General features: G+C 45.0%; 1 protein-coding gene across 1 annotated transcript in view; it reads right to left on the reverse strand.

Annotated features, from left to right (window-relative positions):
• The window catches only part of DEPTOR (DEP domain containing MTOR interacting protein), a 75,506-nt gene extending 66,218 nt beyond the window's left edge, over positions 1–9,288 (reverse strand). Inside the window, exon 1 of the mRNA XM_056485026.1 lies at positions 8,922–9,288. Within this exon, the coding sequence (XP_056341001.1) occupies positions 8,922–9,007 (86 nt within the window). The 5' untranslated portion in view covers positions 9,008–9,288. The remainder of the gene's footprint in view (positions 1–8,921) is intronic.
• Positions 9,289–11,275: the final 1,987 nt, after the last annotated feature.

Here is an 11,275-nt window from a genome sequence, read left to right on the forward strand (position 1 = left end):
ACAGTATTCACACTTGACTTTCAAGCTCCCATCTTTACTGTCACCATCTCTTAGGTGCATCGGCTTCTGCTCTGATCAACCATTTAGTAACAGTTTGTCATTTGATTTTTTACCTTCAAGTGATCATCTCTGTGCTTGCTGCCTTAATAGAGGAGGCACCCTCACCCAAACAGCCACAGACTCATTTGGATGGAGTCACCCAAATCCTGTCTAGCATTGCTGTGACCTCTACCAAAAACCTGCCATGTAAACAAGGGTCAAGCAGGGCAAGAACAGGGGTGGGAAGGGGCTCCTGGACTGGCAGAGCTGCACTTTCAACTTCAAGAAGCCATTCTCACTGTGGGGTCCCCATCCCCTGACCTCAGGCCACTGATCTTACCCCTTACACCATCATCAGCACTAGTTTACACCATGATACCCTGGCTGAGCCCCCCAGACTGTTCACCATGGGCTCAGACACACCAATGCAGTGCACCAGCCATGCAGCAGAAGCCCCAGTCCAAGGGAACTGGGCTGCTCCTTTCTGCAGACACATGGACCAATAGTCACAGAAAACCCACAGCATGACCTGCCCCTGGCTCCTCACAAAAACCAGAAAACTCTCACCTGCCTGCAAATCCTTGTGGTAGCCCATGTACCCAACCACACAACTGCAAGGAAATTGAGAATTACAGCCTTGATGTGACAACATGCTTCTATATTCACTCTGAATTAGCAAGTTTAGGAACATTTTTTAATTATTGGTAACTGCACCTTGGAGATCTGAATGCATTTGCTAGATTGAGGCATTTACTAGATTGAGGCACTGCTAAGACATGAAATATAAAACCTGTAAAAGGCTGATAATTAAGGTCAGAGTTGCATTCTGAAGCAGTGCTGTCACAGTGGTGATAAGCTGGTCATGCAAATCGCACAGTACAAATTTCAAAACACATGAAATGCCAGTATTTGAATGTCCATTCATGCACAATACTGTAACAAGAGTGTAAGGTAAAGGTAAAAGCCTTAAAAGAAAAAAAAAAACATTGTCAAACTTAGTCTCTGTTCCTGCTCAGTAACAGCATGTGCATTGTGCATTTTAAACTCAACGCCATTTTTACAATCTGTCTTCTACTGAGTCTGACATTTTTTAGTGGGAATCCAGAAAATTAAGCCCTGAGGGGGTGGTGAAGCAAACCCAGCAGTGGCTGCTGCCACCATTCCCTCTCCCTGTACTTGACCATGTGTTTCTGCTGTCTCCTTCACCCCAGTGTTGGCACTGGTCTGACTTCACGCTGAACTTCTTTAGAAAGTTAAATGTTTCTTATTTGGCTTCAGCTGCTTCAGTTCCCTGCACTTCTGATCCCAGACAAACACCAGGGTCAAGTGCAAGGGAAGTGATAAGAGTGGGGCAGCAGCAGGCTGCAGTTAGGTCTGCTCTATCAGTAAACCACAGCCTCAAACCGTATGTATTTCAGTGACATGGGGGAAGCCAGCCCCCATTTCTCCCCCTGTACTTCTTCAGAGAAAGCTTTTTTGTGGTCATGTGGTAAATTGGTTTGTAAAACTGACCCAACTGAAATACCAGCCTTCCAAAACCTCTGCTTATCACTTCCCCAGGGCAGGTCACCATATGGTGATGGTCCAGAGATGCTTTATCCAGTCCAAAGGAGGACACAGAGGAGGGAACTGGAAGGCAAGAACACCTATTTAATTCCAGTGGCTTATATATTAAAATGGTTTAAAACATATGGTTTGTATGTCCTGGTCTTGCTTAAGAACAAAACCAACAGCCCACAATCAACACATGAAATACATCCTTCCCTCAACAAATGCCAGAGGTTCTGCTGAGACTTCAAGCTTTACACTCTCTGTCTTTATTAACCTTCAGAGCTTCAACACAGTTCTTCTTCCACGACCAGATAAACAAACCAAACCTGATTAGGTCTTGCTTTTTTCCCAGTCTTTGAACCCCTTTGCCAGTTTTTCAACAGTTTAACCTCTTTCCACTTAAATTTATTCTGAGGAGATGACTGGCCTTGAACACGGGAAAAAATAAGTATCTTTGAGTTAGCAAAGGGATTTACACATCTGCTATGCCAGGATGGTAGAAGCAAGATAACTAACAGAATAACCATACCAGGGTTATGAACATAAAAATAAGTAGCTAGAGAGTTAGAAGGGCCCTGAGCCTCAGAAGGCAATGCCTGTTTATGAGAGAAGACCCCAAGTCCAGAGCTACCAACAAGCTGGCTTCCAGTACCTGGACACTTCATGATGGGGGCCAAGAAGTCTATGTCAGGAACTTAGCTGACTGCAGAGAGGCTGACATTTGCTGCTGTGACAATATCCTTAATTTTCTTAAGTTCTACATCACAGAAAGCACTGAAATTCTGTGAGTTTTACACTTCAAAAAGTACTGGAATCTACAGACACCTTAATTAAAATGAGACACACTGATTCCTCCCTCCTCCTTTTCCATCTACCCAACAGTAAAGGCTGGCTAACCTCCCTCCTGGCTCCAGTCCCATCTCTTACTTTACTGATGTAACTCTGAGGGGCTACAAGAGCAGATCCTTTCCCAAAGAGGGCACCCAGAGCTCCCTACCCATTTCAGTACACACTGTATCCTCTCTGCATCTCCACACCTGGGAGTTATTTTTCTCTGTGCTTTCAGGATGCCACTCTTGGGCTCAGGGTCTGACCTCCCAAACCAGAAATCCCATTCCTGACAGAATCCCACCTTGGTGGCTGCACACAGACCATCCCTCACCATCCAGAACCCACCACTGATATAAGACACTGCTACCAAGATTTGTGTTGCAAGGGCTTTATTTTTCTTCAGAGCATACAGCAGTTACCCCTGCTGGGACCTGATAAACAGCTCAAATTCCTAGGCACTACTGCTACACAAATGGTAAATTATAATGACAAGTGATAGCAGGACTTCTCTGTCATGGTGCCAGCCTATGGCCACTGCTCCCACAGAAGCAGGGATTATGTAATAAATGCAAACCTAGACTGATTTTGGCACGTTCATTATGCCTTCCCTGCATTATCATCAACTTTGAAACAAGTTTCTTTCATTTTTTCACAGGCAGCTCCTCTAACATAAAATAAATAAAAAATATTCTTGCACATGCTATACACATAAACAGGCCTGCCAATCTCTGCTAACCTGAGACTAAAGTTAATGATTGACTCCATCTGGAATGGAATACATAAAATATACAGCACAAACTACTCATACAACATTTGCCTTCTTAAGTACATTTGCCTTCTTATGAACATTTGCTTTCTTCTGTACTAAGAACAATCACTATTTGCACATATATTGTTAACTATTTGATCTCTGAGCTGAGCTTGAGGAAAGCTGCTGAATTATTAAAAGACATAGCTAAAAGGAAAGAAATAAGGAAACAAAGCTTTACATCTTCATTTCCAGAAATGTGGAATAGCCCAAATTTTACTGAGGGACATGAGAAAGTGAAAATCCTGGCCCAGGCATCTCACACACACACACACACATATATATATATATATATATATATATATATATATGTATATATGTATATATATATACAGATGGGGCTTGTTATTAGAATTAGTACCAATAGGAAAAACTGAAACATGAAGGAGTGCATCAAGAATCAAAGATTCGAGAAAAATGAACACATAAATTTGAAAAACATTTCTTAAAAAAATAAATAATTTATAGTAATAAAAATATGTAATTGAAATTGTGATAGGGTAGAGTTAATGGGAAACTTGATTTCAGAATACTTCATTTTGCAGCTTTACCAGCCTTCACTCTGACATGTTTTCTTTCAGAGTATCACTCTGGTGAAACCTCACAGAAAAAAACCTGACAATTTTCTGGTTGTTTGATTTTGGAAAACAAATTGATGGAAATGAAATTATTTGTTCAGAGAGTTCTGGAGGAATCTGTTCCATGGAGATCTGATGATATAATCTCTGTGTTCTATCCTCTCTGAAGAAGTGAGCATACGAGGGTCTTCTCAAGTGAGACAATTGAAAACTACTTTTTTCAGGGTTAGTTTTGAACTCAATCAGTAGCTCTTGGGAAATGCAACCACTGTGAAGAACTAAGTGAGTTGCAAGAAGAATGTTCAGGAGGTAGAAAAACAATCATTCCCTGAGGTGGACGTACAAAATTGAATTGTCTTAGGCAGATTACAAAATCTCATTTTAAGAAATTCTGTCAGTTCTTCAAATAGCATAGAAGATTGTTTAACATCTAGGGATGTGACTTGACCATAAGACAATCATATATCTTAAATCCTTTTAGAGTCTAAGCTTACACCAGAGTCTCGACACATTTTCAAACACAGTGATCGCATTTAATAAATTCTGTAACTACACAATTCATATAATCCTGTATCATAATAATATATTAACACTAAGGGTCTTTTGATATTGCTCTAGAAACTGTCACTTTTATGTGCTATGGGCTTTCTGCACCTTAGTGTGCTAATGAACTTTTCAATCCCATCACCATGAAAAAAACGGTGACTGTTTATTGCTAAGAATAAGAAAAAATTTATAGACTTGTAGGTGCTGCCATCCTTCACCAGTTAATGACTCTGAAAGTTATGCACTCTAACATGGCTTCTGAAAGTGACAAGGTTCCTGAAGTGAAACCTTTGAAAGACAAGTGAAACTGTTTTTTTTCCTACAGCTTCAAAACATGTAGCTGTTCACCATGTAAAACCATTAAAACAAAGGTAAAACAAAACTCATACACCAGCTCTGACACAGAGGGAAATAAATTCCTGTTGAATCTTTTGTCTCTTCCAAAAGAAAGAAAAATCTCTAAGAAACATCCTTCATATTCCTCTAAGCAAAAAGAAAGATGATGCTCATTATAAAAACTATTCTATCAAAATCACTGCCTCATCTAGAGAAGTGTGTATAAATAAAACATATTTATTTACCCAACTATTTAACAGAAGTGTGAATAGGGAAAGATGTAGCTTCTTGTGAAAGCTGGTGATAAAGAGGGACCCAAAAATCTGCAGAGACATTAAAAGTCATTCAAGTTACACCTACTACAGAACTGCACATCCTATTAAAAAACAGCAATAGATATTTAAATATTGCTGCTTGGTCGACTGAAGCCTGAGGATTCCTGAATTACTAAGCACATTTTCTGCAAAAAATGAGGGACTCTTGGGAGATATACAAGATTGTGATGACAATCTGGCATCAAGAAACAATTAGTAGATGAGGAGATTTCAGACACCCCTACCTTGTAAGACAGGCAACCAGCATCTGTATCAAAACATGCCCATTGAAACTGCTTTTGGTCACCAGAGGGCAAGAGCAGCTCTATCCAAGTCAGTGCTCAAACCCAGACATAATACTTTAATCCTTCTGCCAAACAGTGCTGAAATGGGCACAACCTGTTGCCCTCAGCTGTGAGAGAAATGAGCTTGGAATCTGACCAGCTTCAGCAGTGCTGTTATTAAGCTTCTAACAAGGACTACTGATGTGACACCTTCCTTCAGGCACTGCCAGCAAGGCCAAGGAAGCTCAGGGACATTCACTTCCCCAGGACTGCACCAGGCATGGATCTGCAGGCAGGGATGCAGCAGGGAGGGAAGGGCTCTCCCAGTCCTGAGGAACCTGAAGGCGCCGTGATCCTCTCAAACATTTTAAGGGCAGTGCCGTTGCAATCTCCTCAGGAGAGAGCACCCACCACTGAACAGCTACAGGGTCTCTGCAGCAGAACAAAGGAAGAGCTGAGATTTTGGGTGGCTGGAGCTGTCAGGCAGCCAGAGCTTCACAGTTTGTCCCTGCAGGACATCAGTGCCAAAGCTCACAGCTGGATCATGCCCATCCCAGCTTTCACCTTGCTCTTGCTAATCTCTTGCACGGCAACAGAAGCTGCCAAAGGCTCTGTTGTGATGTGTCACACTGCTGAAATCTTCAGCTTTCCTTCACAGCTGTCAGCTTAATAATTTAAAGGCTTGCCAAGAGCCAAACTTCTAAGACCTCACCTTAAAAAATACGTTCTATTAACCAAAAGTAAGAGGCATTTGCTCAGACAGCTACTGGGTATAGATGCAAAGGACAGCACTGGATGTAAAAACTTACCATGTTATCTAACATAAGCTCAAGATCTCATTTCTTTTTCCATAAATCACCCCACCCATGGGCCAGTATTTACACCACAGCATGTGCCAGTAGCCAAGCTCCTGGGTGCCATCTGACATTACACACATCAGGGCAGAGGCTCCTGACCTTGCAAAGGCAAAACACACATCACAAGCAACCAAGAGATGGGAACAAGGAGAAGGGAAAAACACTTTGTCCTACTCCTCTCCCTCCCCCAGTCACTGTGCATTTGTCTAGGGAGTGGAAGAGAGCACAGGGCTTCCATTCCCACCACAGGCACTGCCAGTGTGCAAAGCCAGGCTTGCCAGGATGCAGCCCAGACAACTTTAACCCTCACTGTATCAGATCCTGTCAGAGAAGGACAACAGCCCATGGAAATGAGAGCTATGAGGCAATGCATGAGGCTGCAGAGAGACAGGCACTAGGAACTTTGCAAGGAATTTAAATCAAGCAGCTCTGGTAAGTATTTGAGTTTAGACACACGTGCTGTTTGGTCTAGTACAAGAGTGCTTTAAATACCTCCATTTGGTTGGGTTTGTGTAAGTAACACCATGCTCACAGTTTCATTTTACACTTTTTACTCATAAGTTATGTGCTCATCTTGCATGCACTTTCACCCAAATACACACATAATCACCTGTCTGGCTGCATCAATCCCACTGGGGAATCTTGCAGTTGTAAGCATCTAAGAATAGAGTATAGTATGTTGCCTTGAGTGCATGTGTGTGCCGGTTTTCTGTCATCTGTTTGCCTGCCCCAAAGGCTGCTGATAGAAACTGTCTTTGATCCCAAAAGCACTCCACATTTTCATTTCACATTAACAATTATACGCTTATCTTGGACCGGAAAAGGGAAACTTTAAATGCAGGGTTGGCTAAAACTTGTCTGCCCGCCAGTCTTCTATCACTTATTTGTGGCTTTTACTGCCTGGAAAACTGAAGAATACAAATCCTTTGCACAGAGTATCCCAACAGAGAAATAAAACGAAATTAATAAAAAACTGGGGGGAAGTAGACAACAGTAGGGTTCCAGCTGACTCAACAGCTCACTGCTATTGAAATGGAAATTTTGTGTCTTCTCTACCGCATCCACTTCTTCCTCCTGGCTCCACATTCCCAACACCTGTCTTCTGTGGCTTCTGGAAGTCAGCAGATCAGAAAATTAACCTACCCCACCAAATCATCACATTGGATCTGTTTTCAAGAAGTCCAAGAAGTTACATGAGAAGGCACAAAGAGGAGGTGGGACTACACTGCTGGGTAGAGGAAAAGGGCCAGAAGAACAGTGATCTCCCTGTTCAGCAGTAGCCAGACATCATGCACACTAACTAGTTCATGAACTCCCAGTCCAAGCAGATGTACACCACTTCTTACAGATTCATGAAGGGTTGTCCACAGGTAACTTCACAGGATGGCAAATAATTATTTTGTATACGCAGATCACCTTGCCCAAAAAGACCACTGTGTTTCAATACCTTAACAAATAAAATTACAAATGTCATTTGTCATTGATAGCAACACTGATGAGCTGATTTTAGGAGCCTGATTTGATAACATTTCCTCAGTTTCTCCTTAGAGAAAGATTGCAAAGCTTTTGCTTTTACATTTGACTATGAGGTATATAAAAAGATTAATGCACTCCTTAAAGAAATTTTGTATTAGCCTGAAATCTTCAACTTCTAGTAACATAAATTAGGAATAGCAGGATTCTTATCTGACACTTGGATGCTCAACTCTGCACCAAATCCACCATGCAGGACCTGTGCCAGTGCGCTGTTACCCTAAGTGTCACTTCAGGCTACTTTGAAGCAGAATCTCAAGCTTGGAGGAGGCACTGGTGTGTACTGGAGACAGATCACCAAAATAACATTTACTTGCCAAACAGGAGTATCACTGGTGTGCATCACAAAGCAGCACTCCTCCTTATTTTGTGGATGCAAAGAGTTACAGTGTCTTTACTAGCATCAATGATGGCATCTGCCAGCAGGGAACATTTCTATCACTCTTCAGTGTTTGTCTGGCATCTGAGAAAAAAGTTTTTAAAAATCCAAGAAAAACTACTGGGGAAATATTTTTACCATCCCCTTCTAGTTACTCACATAACACATCATAATGGGATTTTTCTTCCTGGATCACAAGATGGTCCATTACCAAACCGAAACTATTAAAATTACTTTTTTTTCTCCTCTGTACTGTATAGGTACAGCCGGCACACATTGCCAGCATACACCAGAGAAATTAAAAATTAACTGAGTCAGGCATTTTTTCAAGGCTCCTGTGCTGCTCACAACTCCAGTCACACAGCACTGTTAATTGCTGCTGGCACTGACAGTAGGGATCCCCTTCCATCTGCTGGGACCAGCTGATGCAAAATAAAAACAATCCCTTGGAGTGCGGCGCAGCTCTGCGGGGTCAGTGCCGGCCGGGCTGTGCGGGACCCTGCCCTGCCCTCCGTGGGGTGCCGAGACTATCTCTTACGTTTCTCTGGGGTTTTTCATACTTAACGACGCCGTTTCCCGCAGCGTTGGACGCCTTCAGTGACGCAGAGCCTCTCCCCTGCTCCAGGAGGGAGCGGCGGTGCCGCGGCAGGAGCCCCCGTGCGCGGCTTCAGCTCCGCGGCCGCGGCCCCGCGCTCCCCGCGGCCGCTGAGAGCGGGGCCGGAGCCCGGGCCGCGCTGGAAGCAGGGCAGGTGCTCCGCTGCAAAGCAAGTCCGCGGGGACCCTCGCCCTCCGCCCCCCAACCTCCCCCTCTCGCCGCCAGCGGGGCCGCTGCTGACCCGGCCAAGCTGAGGAAGGCACCGCTTACCGGAGCTGCTCGCCGGTGAGCAGGACCTCGGCCATGTGCTCCAGCTCCGCCGCTTTCTGCTGCATGCTGCTCATGCCCTCCTCCATCGCCGCGGGGAGCGGGGAGCGGGGGCTCGCCGCCCCCGGCCGCGCTGGCCCCGCCGGCAGCGCCGCAGCTCTCCGCGGGGTGCCGGGCAGCGACAGCCTCTCCTGCCGCTCCGGCTCACCTGAGCGCCTCAGGTCACTTCTCCCCTCGGCAGGCTCGGAGCCCTCCCGCCGCTTCCCGTGTTATTGTGTCACTGGCAGGCGGAGAAACACATGGCTGCAGCCGCCGCGCCGCAGCCGGGCTCGCCGAGGCAGCAGCGGCCCCCCCCGGCTGTCACACGGCAGGCTCGGCGCTCCCCCGCGGCAAGGGGCCGGTCCCGCCGGGGCTGCGAGCCCGGCGCTGCCCTGCCCTGCCCGCCCAGCCCCGGAGCAGCGCAGTCCCGCCCGCGGCTCCTTCCCGCGGGTGCGAAGTCCCGCGTCCTCCCGTGGGGCTGCCGGGGACGCGCTGCTCGAGAGACGCCGGTCCGACTGCGCGGGCGGAGATGCGGCTGCTGCCCGCTCAGGTGCTGCGGGATGCGCCCTGGCACTGCTCCTTGGAGATGCAGCGCGGGCGGGCAGTAGAAAGGGAGCTGGTGATCTGGCCTTCACCCCTCAAAACTGTTACTGCCCTCGTGCTGTCCACATTGCCGCTTATCTGCCACCCAGGGGTTATTTTCAAACCCTGGTCCCCTGCTCACGTCAACTCTTTGTCTCCAGGCGACAGAGGATGCAGAATTCTTGAGGGCAGAAGAACATTTTGTCTTGGCAACGGGAAATAAATTGCAAGGTCACGAACACTATTTTTCAACATTTTTGATGGGGGAAAAAAAAATCTTTCTTTTATTTAAAAAAAGTCCAGGAGGAGGCACCTTCTGCATTGGTCCAACCATGGATTTCATTTGCAAACACATGCAATACCTTGATTGCCTACTCAGTGCCTTTATATCTGTCTGCACATACTCTGTGTGCATGGAAATTATGTCTGCTAAAGCACTTTCAACACTGTCATTGATTCAGAACCAAAATAACAGAACCACAAGAAAAACTAAGAAGGAATCCAACTAGTAGCAATGAGAGTGCAGACAATGGGAAGAAGTGTTGTTTGCATCACCCATAGTAGAATTGTGGCATTTATTACCAAAGGTGGCTCTGGTTATAAAAGAATGGACTTGGAACAAAGGAGAAAAATATTTGGAAAATAAATCTACATAGGGTTACTAAGCAGACAGCAGCCACATCCAGCTCAGGAAATTCTCTGTTCTAAAAATAATGGTCTCACAAGGCAAGCTCTTGTGTGACATTTCATATGTGCTTTCCCTGCTGCTCCCTACACATCTGTTTGTAGCCACTGAGATGAACACAGGACTAGATGGGCCTTTGGTTCAATCCAGTAGAGTCCTTTTAATGAGCACTGTTGTGAATCTCAAAGACCACTAAGGGTCCATGAATGGCAAAGGGAGAAAAACACAATCTGCCCTTGTTTCATTTGGGCCAGAGACAGGGACACCTTAGGACTGTAAGCACTACAGCTTGAGATTACTTTCTGAAAATTTGGAAGATACACAATTAGTCTGAATACTTGCAAACAGACTCTAATTCCACTCATACTGCAAATATACAAAGTACAGATTCACAGAGCTGGAAACAAAAACAACCATCTCATCTGACCTTACTTTTAAGACAAAGAATGTACACAGCAATTTTATCAAGCACTTTATCATATGACTGAAGGAAAGACATTTTCAAGAGAATGTACATTGCAGACCATTTCTGGGTAAAACCTTGGTGCTATCACCTGGGTTGGGCTGATTTCATCCCTTCACTGCTGCTAAAAGAAGATACACTGTTCCAGGCTCTGGCAGGACTCTGCAATGTGTCTTGTGTTAGTTTTCCCACTTTTAGGACCTCTGCTTGTTGCAATTAATTTCATTAAACAGGCAGAAGAGTAACAGAAAGCGGAGGACTTTCAGCTGAGCTAGTGAGCAGAGCTGTGCAGATGACTGCAGGGTACAGTGAGTTCCAGAGCTGACACCAAGATAGAGTGGACCTTGGTAGCTTGAAACAGGAACAAAAGAGGAGGAAGAGGGAGAAGAGGCTGTCTTTTTGCAGTGACAAGGTATCGTGACAGGGTGCTTGTGGAACTGAAGCCTGAAATTCATATCTTTCCCTGCACAGTTTCGCAACTTGCAAAATGCAGGCCAGTGCAAATTCCTGTACTGTATTTAATGATTATAGAATTTCATGTTGGCCTTTGCACACTGATATCCCACTTGTAATTTGTTCTGCATGTTC

Source organism: Oenanthe melanoleuca, chromosome 2 (assembly GCF_029582105.1).
Source record: "Oenanthe melanoleuca isolate GR-GAL-2019-014 chromosome 2, OMel1.0, whole genome shotgun sequence".
NCBI lineage: Eukaryota > Metazoa > Chordata > Aves > Passeriformes > Muscicapidae > Oenanthe > Oenanthe melanoleuca.